The sequence below is a fragment of the Neopelma chrysocephalum genome, unplaced genomic scaffold, assembly GCF_003984885.1.
Source record: "Neopelma chrysocephalum unplaced genomic scaffold, ASM398488v2 Primary Assembly neopelma1_96671, whole genome shotgun sequence".
Lineage (NCBI taxonomy): Eukaryota > Metazoa > Chordata > Aves > Passeriformes > Pipridae > Neopelma > Neopelma chrysocephalum.
Window position 1 is genome coordinate 1,002,377 of NW_020925316.1, and position 27,637 is coordinate 1,030,013.

General features: G+C 41.0%; 2 protein-coding genes across 6 annotated transcripts in view; one reads left to right on the forward strand and one right to left on the reverse strand.

The window, feature by feature from the left end:
* SMC2 (structural maintenance of chromosomes 2) overlaps nucleotides 1–7,740 on the reverse strand; it is a 20,465-nt gene extending 12,725 nt beyond the window's left edge. The window contains exons 1-11 of one of the 2 annotated variants that reach the window (XM_027708988.1): nucleotides 7,612–7,740; nucleotides 6,791–7,031; nucleotides 5,724–5,873; nucleotides 4,981–5,103; nucleotides 4,037–4,075; nucleotides 3,744–3,854; nucleotides 3,517–3,561; nucleotides 2,832–3,065; nucleotides 2,011–2,160; nucleotides 1,122–1,355; nucleotides 133–292 (exon numbers count right to left, since the gene is read on the reverse strand). In XM_027708988.1, the coding sequence (XP_027564789.1) occupies nucleotides 133–292; nucleotides 1,122–1,355; nucleotides 2,011–2,160; nucleotides 2,832–3,065; nucleotides 3,517–3,561; nucleotides 3,744–3,854; nucleotides 4,037–4,075; nucleotides 4,981–5,103; nucleotides 5,724–5,873; nucleotides 6,791–6,958 (1,414 nt within the window). In that variant the 5' untranslated portion in view covers nucleotides 6,959–7,031; nucleotides 7,612–7,740. Of the gene's footprint in view, nucleotides 1–132; nucleotides 293–1,121; nucleotides 1,356–2,010; nucleotides 2,161–2,831; nucleotides 3,066–3,516; nucleotides 3,562–3,743; nucleotides 3,855–4,036; nucleotides 4,076–4,980; nucleotides 5,104–5,723; nucleotides 5,874–6,790; nucleotides 7,032–7,483; nucleotides 7,505–7,611 lie in introns of those variants that run through there. The other variant, XM_027708990.1, reaches the window with a different exon arrangement.
* On the forward strand, nucleotides 7,729–26,521 carry PTGR1 (prostaglandin reductase 1). 4 transcript variants are annotated; one of them, XM_027708993.1, is made up of 11 exons: nucleotides 7,786–7,890; nucleotides 15,054–15,160; nucleotides 17,069–17,114; nucleotides 17,805–17,864; nucleotides 19,023–19,190; nucleotides 20,991–21,108; nucleotides 21,406–21,561; nucleotides 23,066–23,171; nucleotides 24,209–24,327; nucleotides 25,253–25,365; nucleotides 26,029–26,521. In XM_027708993.1, the coding sequence occupies exons 2-10, from the start codon at nucleotides 15,055–15,057 to the stop codon at nucleotides 25,361–25,363; spliced, it is 990 nt and encodes a 329-aa protein (XP_027564794.1). In that variant the 5' UTR covers nucleotides 7,786–7,890; nucleotide 15,054; the 3' UTR covers nucleotides 25,364–25,365; nucleotides 26,029–26,521. The 4 variants fall into 4 exon arrangements, with proteins under 4 accessions (XP_027564793.1, XP_027564792.1, XP_027564794.1 ...); XM_027708992.1 differs by having other exon boundaries at nucleotides 7,729–7,831; nucleotides 25,253–26,521; XM_027708991.1 differs by having other exon boundaries at nucleotides 7,781–7,890; nucleotides 25,253–26,521.
* The last annotated feature ends 1,116 nt before the right edge of the window (nucleotides 26,522–27,637 follow it).

Below are 27,637 nucleotides of genomic sequence, written 5' to 3' on the forward strand. Positions count from 1 at the left end.
CTGTCTAGTTGAGGAGGGGGACTGATAGAGAAGCTTTAATGGGTACCCGGCATCCAGTCAAGGTCAACTCATGATACTTCTATACTCCTTTTCAGATTCCCTGAAAATTATGCACCAGAAGTCTGTACAGACCTGTATAGTTCAGCTCCTTCATTTGGTTCTCCAGGTTTTTTTTCATTTTTTCAACTGCTTCAAATGCGTTTTGGTCTTTCGTGTAGCCTTTATCGATCTTTTTAGCTTCAGTTTCTCTTGTCTTTAATTCTTCTTGTGCATAATTCAACTTCATTTGAGCCTGTAAGGAGTAAGCAAATATGGAAGCAGATCTTCAAAGACAATCCTGCAGGTGCAGATTTAGAACACTTGCACTAAAAAATTTGTAAAGTTTTCCACTGGTTGCAGATATGCCAAAAAGAACCCTTGGCTTTTGAAAATAATGGCACAGGTTATTTGGAAATAAAAACATAGATCCAGTATTTAGCTGTGGTAAAATTAGCACATGAATAGAGCCTGAGAAGAAACAAACCAAAATAATGTGGGATACAGTTGGTCCTTTCTTATTACTTTCTACAGAAGATTTTTTCCTGAATTGAGACAAGGAAGCTACACTTTCAACTTTGAAAATTTAAATTCCACTGCTAGAACTATCCCAGCAGAGGTATCCTATCTTGCGACAAAAGAAATGGCGTTAAGTCACGTGACTAGCACACAATTTAGCTGAGGACAAAAGTTTCTTCTAAACACTCCATTCACAGTCTCAGGCATCTTTATTTTGATTCCATTAAGTTTAACTGCAGAAATCTCTTTGTATGAACATTTATCATGGACAGTAATCTTATTTTTTTGTATCAAATACCATCAACCATTTGATTACAGTGACTCCTCCTTTATATCTCAAATGCCAGTTTCTGTACTTCCTCAGAGCAATGTTACAGCTTTTTCCTGTATTTTGTTTATATTTTATCAAGAAGTTACCTTAATGCATACGCTAAAATGTAAAATATCTGGCATAGATATCTGCGTCTCTTTTCATTGACCTTTCAAGCATGTGTCAGTTAGTTTTCAGCCAATGTTCAGAAGAAGCATGAAGACAGGTCTGAGACAGGCAGAGCTTTTATTCTTACCTGTTTAGTATCCGTTACTGCTTTGCTAATTTCATTTTTGCAGATCATCATCTGCTCAGAAAGAGAAGCTTCTTCCCCATTGTTATTGTTGGATACACCAGCAGACAGAGCATTAAAACGTTTTTGTGCTCTAGCTAAAGCATCTGCATCTTTTTCACTTTCTTCCTGTAGAGCATTTAGTTCCTTCTCTTTCTTCTTTAGCTCTTGCTCCTTTGACACCAATGCTTTAGAATCCTTCAGCAAAACAAAGAACAAAAATAAAAAAGGAAAAGAGAATCCGAGTCCATTAACTTGAAATTCATGTGTAGATGAGGAGCTACAAGTAGTTTCAACTACACTTCTATGACCTTTGTCAAATTTTGTAATCTTACAATATGTCTTTGCATGTTTTCAAATGTGTACTTGTCCCAGGAGTGCACTAAAGATCTACAGACAGAGGAAATACAGGAAGTGATGACAACCGCCCACGAACTAGGAGAACTATCTCTTTCTTCCCAATATCTAAAGAGTGATCTTCAGTGCTTCTCTTGCATAAAAAACATCAGCTGTCGGAAATACGCAAGGTAGAAATTTCTCATTTAATTTTAAGAGTAACGTATGTCCAGACAGCATAATAATTTGAAGTTATAGGGATCTCTCCTGAGGTTAATAAAGGGTTGGGAACTTACTATTGCACTTGCTTTGTATCTGCATCGTGTCCATTTCTAATGGGAACCTACTACCTTAGGCTGCACAAATTAAACAATGTCCTTAACATTTGTTTCTGCTTTTCTGATGTACTTTTTACCTATCACAGGATTTTTCTTACTGTAACAGGCAAGAAAAACCAGCTGTACCCACAGTCTGAATTAATTTAGCATGTAAAGAAAATTATATACAAATAGCTTACCTTCTGCATACGTGTTACCAGTTCATTGCACTTAATTTCTTCACTTTTTAAGTTTTGCTTCTTGAGATCAAGGGCACTTCGTGCTTTGGTATTAACTCTTTGATTTTCTGAAAGAGCAGCTTCCAGTGCACGAAGCATACCTCCAACTTTCTACGATCAGTAATAAAGGAAAGTTAATTTAGCCTCTGAGACTGATATAGTACCTGTAATATTTCGTCTTCTGTTCACAGCTTTATGTAGAAGGAAATCTGACCAAGCGCACAGTCAGACTTCAATAGAAACAGGTCAGAATATCTCTTGCCCATGAAATTCAACCTAACTTGAAGCTACAACTGAAGACCCACATCACTCCATATGATGGGACACCGTCCCTGTACAGAAGTTGGATTTAGACATCCAAAGACCCTATGGGCCATTGTATCTAACCAAATTTACTGCCTCCAAAATGGAAGTCAATACTGATTTTTTTTGAACAAAAGCTTCCTTACTTTTCTTTTTCTTTGAGACATTAAAAAAAAGGGAGAAAAAAATGTCTGGCAAAACTTACCGTTGAATGCACAGGTCGAAACGTGAGGGCAAAGTTTCTATGCTTTGGTTATTTTTCATTTACAGCAATTGGAAGTAAAGCATTTCAGACCAAAAAAAACTTTAAAACGATGTCTTCTAGACAATGGCCAAGAACAACAATGAATAGTGCATAATCTAAGCAACCCACCAGCAGAAGATAAAAATTCAAGGGTATATTATCTGTAAATATTATTCCCCTGTCATAAAATTCTTTGTATTCAAGCATTCAGATGAGCACGACTGTTTGCACTTACCTTATCCTTCTCCTTTTCCATCTCCACTATGTCTTCATTAAGTTTTCTCACCCTCTGTTCAGTTTCAGCCTTTGATTCCTGAAGCTTCTCTACATTAGCCTGCATTTCCTTTAAGAGAGCATTGGAGGATTCCTTTGTTTCTTCAGCCTGAAGAAACTGATAAGCTACACAATAGCGGTTTAAATGTTCTGCTTCTCGTACTAATTTCTGGTGTTCTAGATAGGCTGCTCGTCCCTGAAAAGACAAAAAAAAATCAAAACAAAACACTCTAAAATTTGAAGGAAAATAATGATACATATGACTGTTATAGAAATCTTCTAAGCACTTCTAAACATTAGTATTTGTAGGTAAGAAAAAGGATTTTCCATGTTAATATAATTGACTGCACAGCAGAAATATCACTTGACCCAGTTTTTTTAAGAACTAAGACATGTTTTTATCTTCTAATTTTATCTAGTTCTTTTGTTTTCTTCCTTCTCCTTACATTTCTCTCTAGGACTTCTTGGAAGTCCTGAATATCACATTCTCTGTATTTGAAAAGACGGTAACATTTCTCAATCAAAAGATTCTACAAAGCTTGAAAACATACTATTGTTTTAGCCAACACATACTGGTTCAGGGCAGCTGAAAGCATTTTTTCAGTACTTGAAAGACCTACTCTACCTCGCTTTTAATTTTTCCATACCTCTCTCAGTTTCTCTAAATTTGGATTGATCTCCTCATTCAGGACCTGAAACATAAAACAGAACATTTGTATTCTGGGTTTTTTAAACTCTAAACATGGGTAAGCATGACTATCTAGTTCCAGGTGCAGAAATGAAATATTCAACAACTTAAAAAACCCACACTAAACTAATTATTCAGTTATCTTTAAAAAATATGAAAGAAAGTATACTTTCTAAAATGTAGTACCGTTTCAATGCTTTTCAGTTTGGCTTCCTTCTTCTCTATGGTTTTCTGGACAGCATTTCTCTTGCTTTCATACAGCCTAGTACCAGCTGCTTCCTCAATCATAGCTAAAATCTAAAATAAAGCAATGCAACAAAAATGAGATGTCCAACTGAGTTGAACAAATCTACCATAAGAAATATCCCATCTCCTTCCAACACCTTTATTTTTGTTGTCCCCCTCCCAAAATATGGATTCTTGTAATTCAAAACAATTCAGTAAAGCTTCAGACAAAAAAACTCCCACAGCTTTCCTACCTCTGGCGGCTTCATATTTAGAACTTTGGTAATTTGTCCCTGGTGAGAGAAAGATAAAACAAGAACAGTGTTTGTGTACCATGCAGTAGTAACAAGAAAAACCAAAACTCCAAACCCCAAAACTGTTGTATTTTAAGTTCAAACACTTTTTTATTTTTTACTATAACAATAATCTAGTTTACTGAATTAGTTTTGTTATTCAAAGTTCAGATAAGTCACACTTTCAGTTAGCAAGCTTGAAATGGTCCTCACAAGTATTTTAGGCTCGTCCTCCACATTCCTGATTACAACTTAAAGGAGTAAAGCATAGTTCGTTCTAGAGTCTTACTGAGTTGCTGATGTTGAATAAGTTCCTAATCATAAACCAGTTCTTTTGGAGATGTAGCTCATATATAACTGGGGAGAAGCAGAATATGTACACAACTGTCGCCATATCCCACCCCCCCAACTCAATTTGGGACAGTTACATTTGACTGAGTAAATCCTGATCTGTTTTATTATTCCTTGCAAATATTTCAGGGATTTGCCTAGTCCCTATGTTGATGTTTATAAGAGACTTTTCAATTAGCCAGCATTCTTTCATTAATTGTTACTTAAGAAGGCACATATATCAATTTCACTCAAAATATTGTCTAACATGAAACACATATAATAGGAAATAAAATCTATGTAATTTCAGCATAATAATAAAAGCAATACATGTCTGTTAAGGAGAAAAAAAAAGAAAATAAAATTGGAACATATTTTAGAAAACCTTGCTACCAGTGTGCTACCAGTGTGTTTTAGGGTCAAACTACTGTACTGGAAATCTTAACAGACACTTCATTTTTACTCAATAAGATGTTGCTTCAATTAGGAAATCAACTGTTCTCCCACTATCTATCCTGCTTCAAATGTAGTACAAGTTCTATTCTTTCTGGATTTTATAAAGATGCACACAATACCTGCATAATGAGGAAGTGAGGATTATTGACATTGAGTCCAACGGAACAGAAGAGATCCTGCACACGATTGCTGGTAGTATTCGTACCATTGATAAGGTACTTACTTCTACCTCCAATGACAACCTGGAGAAAGAAAAGAAATCGAAGAAACTTTCAGTGGTTTAAAAATTACTTGATATTGTGAGGATATAAACTGTAACAAAGAATAAAAAAAAATCTGAGCAAATCATCCGTATTACATCTTTGTGTACACATGTATGTGTGCACTACATGGAACATCAAAATAGATCTTGTTTGACTGAAGAGACATGTAAAATATTTAACTAAAACAGAAGAAAGATTAGTCATTGAGGACAATACTACAAGAAAATTTCCAAAAACACTACTTTAAAAAACCAACAAAACAAAAAAAAACCCCAAACCAAAAACTCCAACATCTTCATCAGAAAAATAAAGGTTCCTTTGTTCTTGGAGACCAAATTTAACACACAGTTCAGATATTAAGAGGAAGATACGAAAGCAGAAGCAAAAACAAAATACTAAATACAAAATTAGAACTTGCGTTATGAACATTTTTATCAAGTACACTGGATCTACTCCTGCAGTTTGTGCTAAGGACACAGTGTAATTGCAGAAATTCAAGGACTTTAAAAAATACCCTTTTTTTTCCTTGACCAGTCACTCTGTTGAGCATGGCAAAAATGTATTTAGGTTACTAAACAATACAGATATTAAAGACTCACCTGCCTAGTCACGACGATCTCATCATTACCTTCAAATCCCAGTGGACTCTGACTCTTGTCCGAATTATCAAAGCTAATAGACACAACTGCCTTTGTAATTCCAGCTTGCCCACTTTTATAAACTAGATCTTGCAAGTTGGAAGCTCGCACCTAAATCCATGGAACAAATAAACACTTTTTTGAAAGAATTAATTTCACAGCTTCCGTGTACTACTGTAGGTTTTGGAGAAATGAATGAAAAAATGAAGATCTAGCTGCATATTTTAAGAGTTCATGTGAACTGATACATGGGAGCTGCAAGGTGCTATTATTCTAAAACCACAAGCAGAGTGTGGGAGTCTAGTTTTAGTTAGCTAGTTGTTTCTGCATGAGGTTCCTGACAAACACTGAACAGGTATTAAAAAAAAGCCAGTCACCAGTACATTTATTTAACCAGCACTCATTATTCATAATGCAGTTCACAGGGAAATGCTTCAGAAAGTGTTCTGGATGTGTCAACATCTGGATTTGTCTACATCTGGGGGGAGGCAGAGGGTGGAAAAGAAGGGAAATCAAAAAATCATCCTAAGACAGATTCAAATTGATGTCAGAAATGTCAATTTTTTAATGAGAATAAAGCAGATATATGTCTCTTAAATAGCAGGCATTGCATGAAAACCAGCTTTTAAATTTTTTCTTATGAACCAGATGGCCAAATGTTGAGACCCAATCCAGAACTGAAAAAATGTATTTTTCAGTTACAAATGCACTTATAAATAAACAAGTCAGTGCCTTTAGCTGCAAGAGACCTTCGGCTTGAGATTGCTACCTTTTAAATGGTTATTTTTAGTCTATTGTTCTAAGCCACATACTGTTCACGACTGTAGTATACTGATGAAATTCTTACCTTAGAGTAAGAATGAGAAAGAATGTCAGACACCCAATTTTATGTAATGAAAAATCCAAGTAAATAAAAGTATTTTTTCAAGAAGCACCACTTCAGGTTTTCCATTGGAGATTACTCGTTATAGTAATACAAAACGTTGCTAACAGAAGAAAGACATTTCTTAAATGCCCCATCCCTTTACCTGTGACAGATTGTTGATTCCCAACACGAAACAGATAGAGTCCAAGATATTGGACTTGCCACTACCATTGAAGCCAGTAATGGCATTGAATAATGGGTCAAAGTCACGAACTTCCGTCCTTTGAGCATAGGATTTAAATCCTTCCAGAACAATTGACTTGATGTACATCTTCTTTATGGTCCTAAGGGACCAGGTAAAGTATTCCTCCGAGTAGCACAAAGAAAGGTATCTGGATTATGATCTTATATATTTCAAAGAATAAAAGAAAAAAGAATAAGCAAATTAATCATAATGCATGCCAAACAAACAGTTACACGTGTGAGAAAAAGGTAAGAACACATGACTTTCACAACGAAAATACCATGAATTTATAAGATGAGAAATGAAAAGTGGATCCCAGATCCAGGCAGCATCCCAATAATAAGCTGTACTTAAGCATTTCTAAGAGACGTGACTTCACACAAAGCTCACCACGACACTTGTATGAAGACTGGTGGCAAAACCCCGGGTTTTCACCAAGCTGGCCGCCAGCCAGAGAAGGGGAAAAAAAGGCCCGAGTGTTTCAGAACACAGTAGAAGCGGAGCCCCCATTTCCCGCCTGCAGGACTGCTATACCTGCTTAGCCCCACGGCCCCCGAGGGATGAATCCCAGGGAAGCGGCAGCCCCGGCTCTGAGGCACCGAGAGCACGGACCCACCACAGCCCCATCCCGGTCCCTGCTGCCGGCATCGCGCTGCCCCGCAGCCTACCCGGGACCCCGATCCAGCGAGCCCTCCGTGCCGCGGGCAGCTCCGCTCCCCTCCCCGATCCCAGTGCCTCACTCGCCCACCGCTGGGGCCGCTCCGCGATCCCGGGGCCGCTCACCGATCCCGGTGCCTCGCTCACCACCCGCCGCAGCCGATCCCGCCCCACAGCACGGTCAAATTTTGGCGCCGAACGCCCGGGCCGTTAGAGGCGGTGCTGATGGCGGCCGCCTCCTCACGGCCTGCCGCGCCCCGCCTTCCGGCGGCAGGCACTGGGTGTGACCTCGGCTCCTGCTGGGTGAGGGGCGAGCGTTCCTTTACTGTGGCCTGAGGGGCGGGCGCGCACCCCAAGCGCAGGCGGGCACGGCCGAGAAGGGGGCCCTCGGGCTCTCGCGGGGACGGGAGCTGGGAAATGGCGGCTGTGGTCGGTGAGGGAGGGCGGTGCGCCCCTGCGGGCCCCGCGGGTGACGGGGCAAGGCGAGAGGGCACTTGGGCGTTCGTGTGGGGTTCTGTGGCGGGGCTGAGGGGCTGGAGTGCTGCAGCTCCAGGCTGCGGCGGGAAGTGTCTTTGTACCGCCCTGACATCATATTAAAATAAGGAAGTGCGGTTCTATACTTATTACATACGTTCCTACTACACCGCTTCCCCACCCCATTCTCCCCCTTCCCACCAAAAAAAGAAAAAGCCATCTATGCCTGTTTAACTCTACTGCTGTGATATAAACAGGCGCTTCCATTCAAACAGAGGAAGGAGAACTTGTTCAAAATTTGTGAGTGTGTGTCACTGGAAGAACAGGAGTTGTCTAACTATTTATTGCCGCATTGATCACAGCGGGAAAGCAAAGTCGGCTGGATACATTTGCTCTTTCCTGAGCTTCCTGTAGCTGTGCTGTATAAATAGACCAGGATTTTGCAGGAGAGCTCCGGTGTTGCACTATCAGCTGGATAGTGACCATTGACCACTGAGATCTGCTGTAAAACTTACTGTCCTGAACTACCGAGTTTGATGCTATTTTAATAATTTTAAATAATTCAGGCTGAAGGGCTGCATTACAGAGAAATTTGTGTATTTGCTCACTTCAGGAATTACCTTGGATGCTGCTGTTAAGGCATTACTGAGACAGCACTGCTGCTGGAGGTACTGCAGCCAGAAGAACTTGATGATCTCTTATCAGCTCTTACTTTGCTAACATCTGAACACCATACTGAGAAAAATTATTGTGAAGTATGGAGATGAATCAGATTGATGCTGTGTAACTATACAGCTGCATCAAATGTCACATTTTATTTGGCGGGTTGAAAATGATCCCAAATGATTTTTGAATCATTTTTAATTGACAAAAAATCTGCTGTCTGTGGCAAATGTGTTTGCATGTTTCTTACCTGAAGGAGAGGTCCTGGTTCTTTTCTGTTAGAGGTGGCTGCTTGGACTACACTGTATCATGTACTTACAAAAATAAAACACTTTCCCAATTCTTAAAATACTCATATCACAAACTGGTGAAGCTATATTATATTTTTACCTTTGTAGAATACCTACTTGTGACTTCAGAGCTAGGAAGTATCTGCTGTACCCTTGGTACAATGCACATTATCAGAGAATCATAAAATTATTTGGGTTGGAAGGGACCTGAAAGATTATCTAGTTCCAACCCTCCTGCCATGGTCAGGGTGGAATACAAGAGGAAAGTATCATGCTCCGCTTATGTGTGCTGCAGCAGCAGGGAGGTCCTCAGGCCCCATTTTCCACATGCTGTGCTGATCACTTCTCTGTGCTTGCACTTTTCCACCCCAGCTCCTTTGACTCTCCTTGACATCCCTCCTTTTTTTTTCTTCATGTCCTTTTAATTTTTCGTTTATCAATCTTAGTCCCCTTAATATTGCAGATTTCTTGGAGTGGTAACAGATAACAAGTATGTCTTGTGTATGCTAAGTGGGCTGGAGCAGCAAGTTTCTCTCTTGAGGGAGAAGTTGGTTGTGCATGTTACAAGCAGAAACTTGTTCAAGGATCAATCTGCCCTTGCAATATTACAGAAATTCAGGAGGGACTCTCAGAGGATCGCTGATGCTTGAAAGCATGTTTGTCATTTCCCTTCTGACTGCACTTATTACACTACACTGCTAGAGATGCTTATGCTGCAAAGGGGTGTTGCTGCAAATCCAGAAGCGAAACTGTGCTGCAGTATGTCTCTACTGCTTTGATGAAATTTTACATTTACTGATGTTGCAACATGTGTTTGGCCTGTATCAACATTTAAGCAAGGGAGAAGTAAGAAGAGTGCTTGAAAGAATCTTATGAGTGCTGTGCAGTGACCAGGGAAGCACAGCTGGCCCTTCAAGAAGCTTCAGCTTGATTTGTCAGCCCACATCACCTGAAGTGTCCCACAGAATCACAGAATTGCTAAAATTGAAAAAGAGCTTTAGGATCGAGTCTAATTATCAACCCAGCACAACCACTATGTTCACAAGTAAACCATGTCCTCAACTGCCATATCCACATGTTTTTTGAACACTTTCAGGGGTGGTGATTCCACCACTTCCCTGAGCAGCCTATTTCAATGCTTTACAACCCTTTCTGTGAAAAAAACTTTCATAGTATCTGATCTAAACCTCCCCTGCCACAGCTTGAGGCCATTTCCTCTAGTCCTGTCCTGTCACTTTTTACCTGGGAGAAGAGACCAACCCCCACCTGGCTACAGTCTCCTTTCAGGTAGTTGTAGAGAGCAATAACGTCTCCCTTGAGCCTCCTTTTCTTCACGCTGAACAACCCCAGCTCCCTCAGCTGCTTCTCATGTGACTTACTCTCCAGACTCTTCACCAGCTCCATTGTCCTTCCCTGGACTTGCTCCAGCACCTCAGTGTCTTTCTTGCTGTGAGGGGCCCAGAACTGGACACAGGATTTGAGGTGCAGCCTCACCAGTGCAGGTGAATGATCATTTCCCAAAGTCCTGCTGGCCATACTGTATTGCTTGTATTTCTGATCCAGGCCAGGATGCCATTGGCCTTCTTGGCCACCTGGGCACACTGCTGGCTCATGTTCAACTGCTGTCGACCAGCACTCCCAGGTCCTTTTCTGCTGGGCAGCTTTCCAGACACTCTTTCCCCACCCAGCCTGTAGTGCTGCCTGGGGTTGTTGTGACCCCCCTGGCAGTACCCAACACTTGGCCTTGTTGAACCTCATACAATTAGCTGGGCCCATCGATCCAGCCTGTCGAGACCTCTCTGCAGAGCTTTTCTGCTCTCCAGCAAATCAACTCCCATCCAGCTTGGTATCATCTGCGAACTTGCTGGTAGTGCACTCAATCCTATCCTATCTGTGGACTTCTTGCTTCTTTTTTCTTATAGTTCTAAAGAGTCTTACTATATGTGCAATTTCTGAGAGCTGAAGGGCAGCAGACCTGTTTCAGTGAAGGTATTGCTTCCCTTTTCACCGCCCCATATGAACTTGCTCTTTTGAACCCCTGTTGGAATTACAGCCTTGTAACAAAGTGCAGGGTGGAAAAGTCTTGTAGCAGAGCAATGACTACTCACCTACAATCTTTGACCTTCTTCCAGGACTTAATAGTATTGCATAAGGAAGTGAAGTTGCAGCTTTATCGTTTCATAATATAGTGTCATGCTTGCTTAGAAGTACAGTCTCTGCCAAAAGTAACACAGGAGTGGTTTACTTCGTTTTTACAACAGGAAAAAAATTTTTGAGAAAGCATTGTAATAGCTAAGCCAGAGGAGAGGAACAGGTAATTTTTGCTAAAACTTGTAGGTACATATGATTTGAAGCCATGATCACTCCCAGGTAATTGGTAATCCTGTATGTGCATGGGATCCTGAGGTAGCCTCTGTATTATTATTCCCTTGGCAGTCTCTACTACCAAGAAGTCCTTTTATATTTGGTTGGTTGGGGTGGGAGGGAAGGTGGTTGTTTGTTTTCTGACGTATTTGGCAAGTCCTTTGTGCTGGTGCCTGGCAGATTGCTTTGAAATGCTGCAGAAAACATAAATTGAATCTGGGGAAGAGACTAGATGAGATGATGATTACCTGAAAAACTGCTGTCATAGTGATGGTGGGTTTTTCCCCAGCAATGATCTACAAACCAACTGTGTCTGAGGGATACACTTTACTCAGCTTTTAATCATACCCTTTACTTCCAATGTAGATGTGAGCATAGGTGTTCCTGCTTTAGAATAGAGATAAAGGGAAAAGTACTACAGTCATGTCTGCAAATTGTGACTGCCAGGAAAATGAACTGTTAAGCTAACCCCAGATTTGAATTGAACTTATTTGTAACTGACAGGCTGCTAAAACGATTTTGTTCTCAAGGTTAGATCTGGGCAAGTCCAGGCTAGGAATAATAGCTGGGATTACCTCAAAAAGGTAAGATTTTCTGGTTTGACTCATGCTGCCTCGAGAGCTTTACTGCTTTTCCACTTGAATGTGAATATTCCCAGATTTCAGGTATCACCACCAGCTCCTCAGCCTCCAGTCAAACTATCTCGATTTTTTCAGACTTGCCTGTCTATTTTATTCCTGATCTTCTTTTCCAGTTGCTAGTATGTAATATGGGATTCCAGTTTTCACCTCTTCCTTCTTCTCTCCCCTTTTCCCCTGAACTGTGAACTTTCTTACTCATGCTGAGCTGTGACAACCTGCATGAAGTGCTTTGCTTTCAGCTCAGCTACAGTTTGCAGCAACTGCAAACTGTGTCTGAACACAGATAGGATCTTTGCTTTCTTATGTATTTGATTAGTGCAAAGAGACAAGATTTCCCATTCCATTACTTCTTTTCTAGGTGTTCTTTATTATTTTATAACTTGATGGTCTAGATGAGGGGACAAGGAGGGTTTGAAGGACATTAGAATAAATGCTATCTTGGACTTCAATTTCAGTAAAACCTTTAGTGGTTCTTTTGTAAGAAAATCAAGCAGAAATGCATCACCTTGTTTTTAAATAGTCTTTTTATCACTGTCATGGGCTGTTCTTTCTGAAGTTTTTATCCTAGCAGCCTCTTTGCTGTAATAATGGTCTGTGAAACAGTTTATACAGAAAACACACAAAAGAAATGTATTATCCAAACCCACTAACACTGAAAACAAAGTAGTTTTATGGTTTACAAGGGCAGGTTACTGCTTTAGGAGCTGAAATGGTGGCTATCACATACTTAGTTCAGTAAAACTTAAAATAGAACCCCAAAAATGTTGCATCACTGCTATTTATCCTTTGGAGTATGCTTAAGCATCCTTTGGTATGCTTAAGAAAAGTAGTCCTTACCACTTCTTATTATTTTATATCTAAACATACAAAATAACCTTGGTTTGTTAACTTGGAAATTGGTTTGTGAATTCATTCATTAAGCATGTATCTGTGTTCTGTTTTCTGTTTTTTTGGTTTTGTTTTGGCTTTTTGTTTTACAACCTACAGAAAACACTCCTAGTCTTGAAGTGGCTATAATGATGTGATTTCAGTTGGAAGAGAGAAGTGGGCAGCAGAAAATTTCTCCTGTTTCCAAAATTAGGCCTAAATGTAATAAAAATGGTTCTGTGAAATTAATCTTTCAGTATTGTTTGTAGGCAGGATCATTGCTCTGCTGAAAAACTAGAAATTTTTGATAGGAATGTGAAGATTGGTGTGAAAGGGAGGTCTGAGAGTGGAGGCACCAAAAGAAACAGTTGAAGGAAGACAGAAATGGCCTGTACTGATGGCACCTAGGATTGCAGATCATCATAATTACATGATTAGTGTTGGAGGGGGCCACATAGGGAAAACAAGGGACAGCCTCAAACAGGTATCAGGTTCCTGTACTTAGACACGAAGACTCGAGCTATTAAGAGGTGCTGGTGGGAACGTAAAGACCAGGGCTGCAGCCTTGAGGCACACAGACAAAAGAGACAAAGAGCAGGGAGTCAATATTGATGACTCACAAATGTGGGACACGGTGGGAGACACTCCCCGGGGGTACAAATGGCACATCAGCAAATAATTGCCAGCCTAACCAGCATCCCTTTGTCCCTGGTCATTCCTGGATGGAGCACACTGCTGGGACAAACCTCTCTCGGTGCCTGTGGGTGTAAACGAGTGAGGGGGATCAGTTTTGTTACTCTGAACTCACCTTTCGCTCCTGTAAGCCCGTTTGCTGACTTTGCTTTGTTCTTGCTACAGTGTCACGATATCTTTTGTTACAGCTAAGCACTGTTCAAAGTTTTCTCCCATGCTACATGCCTCATTGCAACATGGTTGAGGCAAAATGACAAAGCTTGCTAGCGTTTCTTAAGATGGCTCTGCAACGGTGAGGCTTAGCCACAAATGCTCTGATCCTTCGGGGCGTACACCGGGAACATGAGGATGTCAGAGCACACGCCACGAGTGACAAATGTATGGATCATTTGCTATGCTAAATAATGAAGTGAACAAGGAATTTGACATTTTTTAATTAGATATTTTTCCCCAGAGGGAGAACTCTTGCAAGTTCTAGTGCTGGACTGGTAAAAAGTGATTTGAAGAAATTCCTGTGCTGTGGGATAGGTCTCCAGACTGCAGGTTTTTGTGGCTTCTAGAACCATGGGGTTTGTGCATTTAGCTTCGCGTGTTGCATAACGTGCCTGTGCCTGTGCAACTGGCTGGGCACTGAATTGGGGGTTTTGGAGGAATGATATCAAATCTTAATAGGAGAAAGGTGACTCACAATGGGTGTGTGCTATGCTATGTTTACTGAGGTTTTTCACTTCATCCTGGGGAAGTGTATTGAGGGCGGTACCAGCCCTGTCTATAAAAGCCTGCATTTTCACCTTTGAAAGTGTGTGTGACTGACGGAGTCCAGCCCTTGGCTGAGTCGGGTGCAGAAGGTTATTGTGACAGCAGAAGACAGTTTTCCACCTGCCTGCTCTAAGTATAACTTCTCTTTCTTGTTGGTGCACTTGTATATAAGAAGGGCAAAGGGGCTGTGAGGTTAGAATTAATGCAGGTTGTTTTTTTGTTTCCGTCTTGTGTGGAAAACACTGGTGACAATGTGCTCCCAGTTCCAAGCCCTGAGCTTGGCAACCGGAGAAGTATTTTCTTTCAATATAATGAGTGTCACAGAAAGAAGTCGTGCTTACCTTTGTTTTTCTCAATTGTACTTTGGTTCAAGCTTGTAAAAGTTTAGGTTCATTACTCATCCCAAATAATCAGGGATTTTTCCTTACGGTATTTTTTTTCTTGTTAAACTAGTAGATTGTCTCCCTTCAATGTCTTTAAGGTGGGAATCATACAACATGCCAGGGCTGCCTTCCCACTCCAGGGCTTGCTGTCAGCAGGCAGGAAGGTCCAACAAGTCACAGGAAGCTCTGAGTTGCTAAGGCAATGTGGGCCTTTTCAGATGTTTTCTTGATCTGGTGATATTGCCACAAGAGCAAGCAAAGGCTTTCTTGTGTTTTGGCACATTATCGAGATAACTGTTCTGCCTCATGAAGTATAAACCAGCCCCCATGAGCAGCCCAGTACTGTTGGGCATCCCTTTGAGAGGTCCTCTTTGTGTTGTTTGTTGTGCAGGATGGTGACTGCCAAGGCATGGGTTCTGAAGAAGCATTTTGAAGGTTTCCCCAAAACCAGCGACTTTGACCTGAAAGAGATAAAGCTGCCAAATCTGAAGGATGGAGGTGAGTGGAGTGCTACCTGTTATTAATTTTTCTGGAGGTATCTGATTGCTGATGTATGAATGTGCATCTTAGAACTGTTTGCATGTTTCTCTGGCTGGTATTTTGAAAAATGCTGTGACATGGCTTGGGCAAGCCATGCACCTTAAGAGAGAAGGACAATTGCTGAGAACAAGTATGCTGATGGGTTTAGTGGTTTTTAAGTCATGTTGCCTTCTGATAATACCCTTAGAAACAGTGGCTGAGCACTTCTAACTCCAGGACTCAGCAGCTGGGCCATGCCTTTCACAGTTTTAAGCTGCCTAATTCCACTTGGTGCCTGATGACAAAGGCACTCCAACGCATTTGCAGCGTTTGCAAATAAAGCTTAATGGAGAAAATTGCCGAAGTGATACAGCCTTGAAACCCACAGCCACAAGGAAAACAGAATTTGCTTAATTTAGAAATAGAGAAGATGATTGTGACACAGAGGATAACTGTTATAAAATCCAAACATGCTTTACTAGTGAAAGGCTTTTATCTACATTATTTTGCAAAATATTTTGGAAAAAGGTGCAGAAGACATCTAGGAATATGTGTTCAGTGGAGTTTTTCATGCTGATAGGGAAAACACTGATAATAGTGCTGGGGGAGAGCAGAGAGACTGTGCACTGGCAATGAGCCTGCAGCAGGGAGACCTCAAGGCTGGAGTGGGTAACAATTAGTTTTTTATTTTAAGAAGGAACGCTGTGAGACTTCTGCCTCCATTCAACATTTTTTTTTTTGCCAGTCCTTAGATTTTTTTTGCCAGTCCTTAGTCCTGTTAGATTTTATCTGTTGTAAAACAAGAAAGGGTGAATATAAACAGTAAAAAATGGACAGTTTTTATTCCTGTGGTTGTCTGTTTTGAAAAGGGTAAGGAATATATTAACTTATTATATACAAGAGCTGTTGATAAAACAATGAGCTTTGATTTGTCATTTCACATGGACATCTGCATCAACCATGCTGTTTTGAGCCTCATCCCACCACTCCTCCTTTACAAAATTTACTCCACTTTCGAAGGTTCGCGAAAGAAATTGCATTAAAGTACCAGTTATGTTTGCAACTTAAATGTTTGAAAACCTATTTCTTCTTACATACACAGACACACTTAAAAATTTCACGTCTGTGAGTATTTAAGAACCTGGAGTAATTTTTTTCTTCCCAGTTTAATTCCTACAGCAAAAAGAGGCGTAACTTCATACTGCAGCAACACTTTTAAAGAAGGTGGCCTTCCCTCTTACGTTACATGGCCTTCCTGCTCTCTCTTGAGTAATGGGAAGATATTTCTATCTGAATATATTTCTGGCTTGTACTAGAAAGACCACTGCAACACAGGCAATGAAAAGTATTAGTAGGTGGAGATGAACAGCTAGAACTGCTGTGTGAATGAGAATTTAAATTAAAATATATTTAATGGTATATACTTTCCAGGAGCTAGTGCCATTAGAGACAGTAAGGTGGATTAAGCTACTTAAAAAAGATAAACTAATGCTTTCTCTTTAAGACAGCCAAGTAGTGTTTGTATTTGACCTGTGCCAGGATTTCTAACCACCCTCCGGTGGCTGAATCGTGAGATGCCCTTTTACATATGGGTCAAAAATAAATTAGAGTTCTGGCCACTTGACCCTTCTATAGAGAGAGGAGGCAGATGCAAAAAAGCATGAAAATAAGACGGTCTCTTAGATACACTACAGAAAATGTTTTTTGTAACAGCACATCCATTATCAAAACTAATGAATGTAGTAGTCATTTCTGGTAGATTTTCCCTAAAGGGTGGGGGTTTTGAGCATCAAGAATTCCTATCAATTTAGCTGAAAGACTGACTTATGGAAACTATGCTTTACTGCACTGCTAATGTCCAGGAATTTGTTTTGTCTTTCATTGCAGAGTTGCTGCTTGAATCAGTGTTTCTCAGTGTTGATCCTTACATGAGGTATATATTTTTCTTCTTTATGACTTTCTGGCTAGGATGCCTAATTCCATCTGCCATCCACCTCAAAAGAACACGTGCTGAGAGCACCCCTTGTTGTCAGAGTCCCAATGCCTTTTTCTGCTTTTTGTAAAAAGTGTGTAAATTACAAGACTCAAAATATGGAGCTGTGCCAAAGTTAGCTGGACACTGGCATAATTTTTCTCTCAATCTGCCGTTTTTCCTTGTTGTGTGTTCCACTGGAATGCAACAGGCTCAAATGAGACTGCAGCCCTGTAGCATTTTATCATTTATCTTAGCAACCTTTTACTTAAGAGTACATATTCTAAGTTGGACATTGCTGATAGACTGATGTTAATAGGAGGCAGTTAAAGCTCAGGGAAACTAGGTAGTTTAAAGAGGATGCTGGTGGATGCAGGTGTCAGTTCTCTGAGTCTTGGGCTTCTTGTGGTGGTGGACCATGCTGGGAAGATTAATGATATGATGTCCCCCAACACTCTTGTGCTGGGGATGCTCAAGTAGCTGGCCCTGGAAAACATCCAGTTATACCACTACAGCAACAAGCTCTTTGTGATCTGTTCAACAGCACTGCTGGTATTCTCTTTTTGGGTCAGACAGTAGCTACTACTGTCATAGCGTATCTGGAACATTATTACATTTGCTCACAGTAAGCCATGTCTGCCTCTGTTACAGAGCTTACAGTCGAAGGGACATGAAGGAAGGGGACATAATGATAGGAACACAGGTTGCCAGGTAAGATCTTCAGTTCTTGTTATCCATTCACATGGCAGATCTCAACAGGAATGTGCTGACGTTCGAGACATCTGCAGTCTGTGTTACCTATTCTAGACTTGAATCTGCATACTTCTGCAACTGTATTCTTATATGTAATTGGTTGGAATGTGTTTTTCCCCTAAGAACCACTTTTGCCTTTTTGGAGAGCATTTAGTCCTCTGATAAAACCTATACATTTTTTCTGGCAATAATGTTCTCAAAGGCAAATTTTACAGGTATGAAGGATCAACTATTGTATTTGCCATAAGTGTCAACTTCACATTTTAAAACCTTCTGTACTAGTAATTGCATGCCCACAACCATGCCTGCTATCTACTCCAGCTGAAAATATCTCATAGTCACTGAATATGCAGCTCCAGACAAAGGGCTGTATAACCGTAAGTTCATCCTTTTCCCAAGCTTGTGGTAATATAGTTACACAGATGTTTCCCTTTGTCAGCTAGTTCCTACTGTGCTGCCTATCAGTTGCTGCTTAGGAACATCTGTGGCCTTTGACTCTTGTGTTTTTCTGCAGGAACACAGAGGTCTGGGGTAAATTAACAACTAAGTCTGCTGAACAGAAGGCCAACTGTTTCTAATAATTCAAAGCTGCTTACCTACCCTTTTCCAACATAATTTTCCTGTTGAGATAAGGAAACTGAAGTTTCTTTTGGTATAGAGACACTGCTAATATGAACTTCTCCCTGCTTTTAGATACTACTTTCTATCTGGTTTCATTACTCCAAGAGGTTCCGTCTTTAGGATCTTCAACTTTTAGATAGGTTGCAGGTTGTCTGAGAAGGAAACTGCTTGTTACAGCCTATCTGCAGCTCCTTGCTTTTCTGTGCTTTAATGCCGGCATCCTCCTTCCTGCATTCTAACTCACAGAAGCCTAGTCTGAACTCATACCAGGTGATAGTCAAAAAAAGAGTTGGCACTTGTGGGAAAATTGGAATTGTTGTGGGCAGAGCTGAGTCTAGAATCATCTTGGCCAGTATCTCCCTGGTAATAAGAGATTGCAGACATTTCAGGAAAGGTGCTTGACAGCTACAGGATCAGCAGGTATGGGCTAAATGTCCTGTATTGATTTGTCTCTGACAGGGTATTCTTTTTTTTTTTCCTCTCTCTTTTAAAAAGGATTGTAGAAAGCAAGAATCCTGCTTTCACAGTGGGGGCCTTCGTTGTGGCTGACAGTGGCTGGAGAACTCATTTCATCTCTGATGGGAAAGACCTACATCTCCTTCCTTCCAGTTGGCCAGAATCACTCCCTAGATCTCTAGCCCTTGGAACAGTTGGCATGCCAGGGTGAGTTTTGAGATGAAAAAGCAACTATCATCTGGATTTTACTGTGCAGGATGTTTCTGCCTATCTGTATGACCCTTGTCTTGTTCTACAAGCATGTTGCCTGTTCACTCTGGTAAGAAACGTGCTTCTGGATGCCCTTACCCTGTAGAGGACCTGAAGTTTGTCCCATCCTCTAGATTAGAGGAGATTTGCCTTAGAGATTATGGTGCCTCTGAGGAGCTATAATAAAGAAGAAAGAGGATCCAAGAAGGGCTGTAAAGAATCCATTTCAGTCTGTGTTAACCTTAGTGGAAAGTCTCAGACTTCACTGGCACCTGGACTAGTCTGCTTTTCCTGAATGGGCTCTTCCACCATCACCATATTTCCAGAACTACCCCCAAAATTGCAAAAGATCGCTGTCATCATACAGCAAAATAGAGGTCCTTTAACTTGCACTGGAGCAGAAAAATGCTGTGCCTTGGAATCTATATTCGCTACTGCAGTCTCAGTCATCCTCTTGCATTTCTTGACTCATTCTCTGTAGTTTTTATGGGAGATCAGGACTTGGTCAGTCCTATTCACATGGAAGGCTTTCAAAAGGATTGTAAAACTGTGTGATGGAGAACTTCTCAGATTTCATTTTAACATCAGTCAAGACATTTTTCCTGACGGTTTCTAGTTGCTTCAGTTCCCACTTTCAGTCCAGACCAAGTGTGAAGCTCTCAGCTTGAATTTAGAAATTAGCAGAAGAGTTTTCTGAGATTCTGGCCCAGTTGATGGGCTAAATGTAAGTGTTTCCTACAGATTACTATGGCACTGATTAGGCTGCATCTCAAGTACTGTGCCCAGTTGAGCCTCTCACTCCAAGAAAGACATTGAAGTGCTAGAGCCTGTCCAGAGAAGGGCAATGAAGCTGGTGAAGGGTCTAGAGAGTAATTCATATGAGAAGGAGCTGTGGGAGGTGGGGTTGTTTAGCCCGGAGAAAAGGAGGCTCAGGGGAGACCTCATTGCTCTCCACAAGTCCCAAAAGAACAGTGTAGCAAGATGGGGGGCAGGTATCTAGTGACGGGACAAGAGGACATAGCCTCAAGCTGTGCCAGGGGAGGTTCTGCCCGGACCTGAGGAAGAATTTCTTTGTGGAGGGGGTTGTCAAGCATTGGAACAGGCTGCCCAGGGGAGTGGTGGAGTCACCATCCCTGGAAGTGCTCAAGAAAAAACTGGACATGTCGCTTAGTGCTAAGGTTAATTGACTAATTAGTCAAAAGTTGGACTCGATGATCTTGGAGGTCTTTCCCAACCTTAATGATTCCATTTTTCACCCAATAGCCATAGCTATGCACAGTAGTCCTCAGGAGCAGGGAGCCCATCAGTTCAGCAAGTTTTTGCCACCCTTTTTTTCTACCAGCTTTGATTTGTGATGAGTATCATTTAATCTTTGCCTCAATCTGGTAGATACCAGCTGGCTACTGACCTTTCTCTGTCTCTTCCAGTGTATAACTGAATTGTCATCTTACAGAGTTATCTGTGTTTCTCCTTATGGCTACTGATCACAAAGAAAGCTAATGATCTGGCTAATGATCACAAAGATTTCTGCTGCAACATTCTGTTAACCCAGCAACTTATCTGTGGTTTTTTTCTGGGATGGCTGTGAAAAAGCCACCAAAGTAAGGAGGTTGGGTTAATTTTTATATTTCATGGAGAATGAGGAAAACTAAATCTTGTTCTGGTTGTGATGATATTGTGGTTCAATGTGGTCAAGTCCTATCTCTGAGTCTGTCATCTTTTACTCCTCACTGAGACATTCTTCCCTCTTTTTCACAGCCTCACTGCGTATTTTGGTCTGCTGGAGGTCTGCAAGATGAAGCCAGGAGAGACGGTGCTGGTTAATGCTGCAGCCGGTGCTGTGGGCTCTGTGGTGGGGCAGCTTGCTAAAATTGGGGTGAGTGGCTTGAACCGCTCATACTTGCTCCTCAGAAGCCTCAGCTGGGAGACAGGGCAACAAGGCTATGAATGATCAGTAGGGGAAGCATCCCTGAAGGCATGCCTGCACTGGGGTCTTGTGATGGAACAAGCTCCTGAAGACATAGCAAAGCTAGTTCAATGTTTCCTAGAGCTCAGAAACTCTAGGTGGTGACAACGGCTGCACTGTAAGGGTGAGCTCTGCACCCAGCACTCTTTGAGTGTCAGCCTGTGTTGTCAGGGGATATTTAGAAATGTTCTTTTCCTTTCCTTGCAGGGTTGCAAAGTGGTTGGCTGTGCTGGCTCAGATGACAAGGTTGCCTATCTGAAAAAAATTGGCTTTGATGAAGCTTTTAATTACAAGACTGTTAAATCTTTGGATGAAGCACTGCGTAAAGCCTCTCCTGATGGCTACGACTGTTTCTTTGATAATGTGAGTTCAGAGAGAAGGCCTTGCCCTGAGCAGTTCTCATTTTCCTTAAATTATAGCAGGATCTCAATATTGTATGCATCTAATTGCAGACTATACCAGGAACTCAATACTAAGATCTGCTTAATCGAGAAAAAGAACTATCTGCTTTCCTGTTCCCTTTCCACACATATTTCTGCAGCTGAGTTGGGCAGCAACAGAAAGGAAAAGATTGAAAAGCAAAGCTGGGTTGTTGGCAGTGTTTGTGAATGGAGAGAAAGAAGTTTTACTTCACTCTCTGAAAAGTTTGGCCAATTTTGGGGAGGTAAGGGTCACAATAACATTTAACTGATGCTGAACAGAGACAACTCCAGTCCATTCCTGGCCCACCCTGGACCACAGCCAGTTCTCTGCTATTGCAGAAGGGGAGTGAGTGTAGATTGCTCCACATTATGTGGTCACGGGGGCTGCACTGGTGCCTGTAGAGAATGGCAAAACCCACTTGTAAAACTACTGGAGTGGCCCATAGAGGGTTTCTGACCTCTCCTAAGTATAGCTAGAATTAACAGGGACTGTGTACTGCTCTTGATAGGCTTTTTAAATGTGACCATCTTGTTTTGAACAGAATTTAACAGTATGGATGCAGTTAAACCATGTCAGTTCACCTTCAAGCCAGACAACCAGCCCTGGCTCTTTTAATTTCCTACTACAGCTAACATATGAATTATACCTGATAATATAATACCTGGACACAAGGGTATAGCGGCCTAAAACTCCCTGGCTAGCTACCTGGTTTAAGAAAACCCATCATCACCTCTTTAGCATGTCTTTCTCTCAGCAGTCTGTTTCTGTGTGGATTGCAACATACCTGCCTTGCCCTGGCAATTGACAGGAATGCAAAGTTCAAGGAGCAGAGTTTCAGGAACTCCTAGCTACTTTGCCTTAGCCTTCTGAATTTCATGTCCAGTGCTGCCGATGTCTGAAATATGTTTTATGGTCACATCCATTCCCTTCCCTCTCACTTCCAACTTCTGTGTAGAGTTCCCCCCAGCAGTAAATTTTCTCACAGCTTCTCACCATTAAAAGTTTCTGTTCAAAACACATCCCTGTTTTTGAGACGAGAATCATTAAGTAAAAGCTTGACATCACCACAATGTGAAGATGTAACAGTGCAGACTGGTGTGTGGGAAAAGCTGGTGCTTCTTAGTGCCCTTAGACCTGCCCTTAGGAGGAGGGATCTATGTGCAAATCCTGCCCAACACTTCCAAACCAAGATCTGTGAAGCAGATTTGGAATTAAAACTGATTTCCTATGTTCATAACTAATTTTTAGAAGAGTGAGATTGAGTCATTATAGTGTTGTCTAAGTGTAAGGGTTTCTGCAACCACTAAATCTTTGGAGTAGTGCAACTCACCTCTCCACTCCCTGATTGAATCCCTTGGTGCAATGATGCAAGGTTGGCAGATTCTGGTAATCAATACTAAACACTGGATTGTCTCTAAAGCTGCACATGCTCTTGTTTTTGCAGGTGGGCGGAGAATTTGCCAGTATTGCTATCAACCAGATGAAGAAATATGGAAGAATAGCAGTCTGCGGAGCCATCTCTCTGTACAATGACTCCGTGCCTCAGAAAGGTGTGGGCCTGCTTTATTGTGTCTAAAATGATTTCCTGTTTGGTGATGGCAGAGAGACATAATAGAAGTCTTTTGAGATTTTATTATTTGTTTCCCTGTGCCATTTACATAAGTGTGTACATTCAGGTAACTAACCAGTGCTCTGGGGCAGTGGGAGCATGACCACACTCCTCGTGTGTACGTGCACTCATCCTCCTTTGTGCACACTCACATTAGATGGAAAACATCAGCTAATTAGAAATGGAGTGACTAAACTACTTTAAACAGGACTCCACAGGCCTCTAAGCAAATATAGATCAGTAGAAGGGTGGTGTGGTGTATGATGTCATTTACACAGTAGTACACAATTTTAGATGAGATAATATATTTCCCTCAGGTTTTCAGATGATGCGTCTTAGGGTTTCTTTTTTTTTTTCCCCTAAGGTTTCAGCTACTAATGAAACTGCTCAGAAATGTGGCTGAGATGAATATTCACTTCCAATAACATTTAGGTTTTTCAAATTTGGCTTCCAGAAGAAATGGGAGGTCTGAATTCTCTTTGACAGCAGACTGGCTTTGGACTCTCAGACGACTTCAAAAAAATGAAACAGGCTTTTGAGAGTGAGGACACTATCACACATTTTTGTCATTGAGGGAACTGTGTTTTAGAGTTAATAACTTAAATTTTGAGAGTTAGAAAGAGGATGACAGCCTGACAGGCTATCAAATAAGCTATCAAAACAGTTTTTTGAAATTTAGCTGAAGTCCCTCAGGTGAAGCTGAGGCTAGTTTACTTCTGAATGAAGCTGTTTTCAGAAATGTTAGTGTTTAGTCCCACAGCTTTACAGATCAGGCCTGTGTTTCCTTGTTTGGCTGTCTATCCATGAATCCTTGGTCTTTTGTCCTGGAAATTCTGTTTGGAGAAAAAAATATTTGTTCCTTCTGGCTGAAACAAAGTCATTCAGTGGTGTTTACTGCTAAAAGCCCACTTTATGCTTGGGATTTATTTTAAATGAAACTGATATTGCAGGTGGCTTTCTGGTTCCTTTCTCTTGCAGGGCCTTACCTGCAGGTTCCAATGATCTTCAAAGAGCTTCAAATGGAAGGGTTTATTGTGAGCCGCTGGAAGAACCGCCGGGAGGAAGGTGTGAAGGCACTGCTAAAGTGGGTTGTGGAGGTAAGGAAGGAAGGGGTAGTTTTCTGTAAGGTGTACTCACACCATAGCTTCCCTCTTTGCAAGGGGTCTCTTGTCATAGCTATTTGGGTGAGGTCCCAGCATGGTACTTTTCTTTTCCCTGACACGATCTTTGAGCCTTTTGGGAACGCTCAAACCATACTAAACATGCCTGATCCCTTCTGCTTTGTTAAGACCAGCAGTATTAGCTTGTGGAATTAGATATATTCCAGAATACCTGTAGGCTTTGAAAAAGGATGCTTCCAGAGTAATTCAGAACAGTTATCTGGTAATGAAGGTTTTCATAGTTAAGGTAATTCCTCTATTTCTCATTTGGTCATTTGTAGTATGAGAAAGGATTTCCATTGTAGTGTTGTGCTGAAATTACTGGCAAGAATTAATGTTTTTATGGAATTGGGAGCTGGACTTTAAAGGGACTTAATATGGAATTTCTTATGTTTTACTTTTGTAAATAAAGGCTAAGTTAGTTACTAAGTTGGTTCATGGTTGTGAGAAGTTTGTAAGTGTGAACACTAAAGGCTAAGAGGCTCTAGCTTTTACAAACATGAGGATTTGGGATGGATCAGCTTTTGATCACTTGGATTTGCAATTCCATATTTCTGTATGGGTAGAGACAGGCCTGGCTTTGGGGAAATGATCCCCTACCTATCAATTATTAGGGGACCAAGTAGCACTAAATCTATTCTGGTATGTCTGGCAGTGACTTTTGCTCCCTGTATAACTCCAAGCAGAAGGTTTCACAACAAAAGCAGATCCTCACAGCAGCCTGCCTAGTTTTGCAGAGTTAGCCTGGTGCATGCCAGCTTGCTTGTTTTAGACGAAACATACATGCTGGAGAAAATTTTGTTGCAATTCATTCAATTCTGGTGGATGAAAACTCAGCAATTTCCTTTCTTACTTTTGACAGGGAAAAGTGAAGTACCATGAACAAGTCACTGAAGGATTTGAGAACATGCCAATGGCTTTCATTGGAATGTTAAAGGGAGAAAATCTTGGAAAAGCTGTTGTAAAAGTCTGAAGGTCAGATATTCCTGGGAGACTGGTGTAGGAGAATGTGATTCTGCTAAATGCTTTTGACTCACCTGTCAAAACATATGATTAGTATGTTTCAGTCTTTCTGCTGGATGTTTGGTAATGGTAACTTCTGTTAATAATTGGACTAATAAGTGTAAGAATATGCCAATTTATAAAGAACTTGAAAGATACTTCCCAAAACTACACAAAAAAAAGAGCCTTAAAATTGCTGAACACCAGAACTGTATCAAATTTAATAGTACCTTGAAACTTTGTTTTTCCTTACTACAAGCCTGCTCATACAATTTCCAAAGCTTTGCTAGCTGATGGCATATTTAATGTTTACCCATTGATTTGTCCCAGAACTTGACAAGAGGGATTTCTTAACCAATATCAAGAAGTGGAGAACAAGCTAAGCTAACAATACTTGGGGATTCCCAGCTTCTTCTCTAGCTGGTGTTTTTTTTTTTGACCAGCCCACCCCTGGTAAAGGGGGGACTGATGCCTGAGGATTTTTAGGATTTTTAGCTTTTTGTAGATTTTAGAAGTAGCTATGTAGTAAATATAGATTTTTAGTATAATTGTATAGTCTCTCACACTTTAGAGTAGTAGTTAACACTTACTAAACTCTATTCCCCCATTTCATATTGAATTTTCTAAATTCTTTAGGCTTGTTTAGGCTCCTTTCAAGGTAGCACTGTAGTAAACACCTGTTATGCTTAAGAACATTTGCACCCCAGGTCTGAACAACTAGATATGATCATAGCCAAAGCAACTCTCAAGCCTGGAACCTTCGAGAAGCTCCAAAAAGAGTACGTGCCATGAAGAAGATGAGGAAGAAACGGGTCTTGTGACCCTGGACTCAATTCTGGAGAGGCATGCTGGGAGGCAGATTTGGGGAGGATCTGGGGGGTGGATAGTTCTGGGATTGGATGGATAATACCATAAAATTATAGAACCACTGGACACAGGGTGTGCCTTTTCTGTACCCCTTGTGCCAGAAGGCCTTCATTAAAGAGCTGTTCTCTATCTTATCTACTGAATTAGCCTGCAGTTTTTTCTGCTCCCGATTTTAAGGCAACAAAACTTTTATCAGACAATGTAGACATCTCAGTTATTCTGAGATTATGGAAAGGAAAAATAAAACTTAATGTATACATTGCTTGTGTTATAGTTCTGCTTGTGGAATACTCTCCCTTTCACTTCCTTGTGGCTAACACAGAGGAGCTAAAATATTAAAAACACTTATTTATCCCAGCAGATCTCAGTACAGGTGATATGGAGAGGTCATTAATTTCCTTGAGAAATTTGGTCATTGGTGTCCAAGCTTAGAGTTGACCTTGCCATAGTGTTCACCCTGGCTCTCCTGGAAGGTGAGATAAATATGATGGCCCAAACTGTGTTAAATTGGTGCCAAACAAAGGAGGCACACAGAGATTAGCAAGAATAAATATCTTAGATGTTTTGAAAAGGCTGGAACAAGAACCTGTGACTATGGGATACAGACAGGTATTGAAAGTGACTGTGATCCATTTTCATCACTGTGGAGGACTACTTGGTTACTTTTAAGGTTTCATTACTGATCTGTGAAGAGGGATCTTAAACAGCTTTAATGTCTTTGCAGTGCCAGGATTAGATGCTCTGTTTGTCAGCAAGAAGAGATCATTTACTTAAGTTGTAGATTGACCAGTACTTGCCAAGTGAACATGTCCTGAAATACAGGTCAGGTGGCCACTGGGGAAATAATGCATCTTGGCACAAGCAGGGGACAGGTTCTGGTTGCTTGATAGTCTTTTCTGAGGAGACTGAATTGCCAGTTTGAGTTGGCTCCAGTGCTGTGGTTTTACAGTGGCCTCTGGAAAAGATCTGTGGATAATTACCACTGCACAGCATGGAAAGGGGTAAACCAGAAAAGGAAACATGTTGTCAGTAGACTTCAAATCCAATGAGTAGAGGTCTGGTGTTGTTTGTTGGCTTTTCATTAAAGAATTTTCAGAGGGCTTACAAGTCCTTAAATACTGAATTGTTTTAAGTCCAGTGAATTAATGATCTTTTGTTTCAAGTACAGTTGTGATTTGCAAATGAACTAAGAATAGCCACGTGGAGTTCCTGTCCTTTAGTCAGAGTTGCAGAAAGATTTGTCTGTCACAATAATCCTGCTTTCTCCTAAAATACTGATCTGTACATTACTCACTGTGTATAGATTTCATGCTTCATGAATTGCAGTTCATTTTGCAAGGCTGTTTTACCCTCAAAATGTATTTTTTCTGTGTAAAAC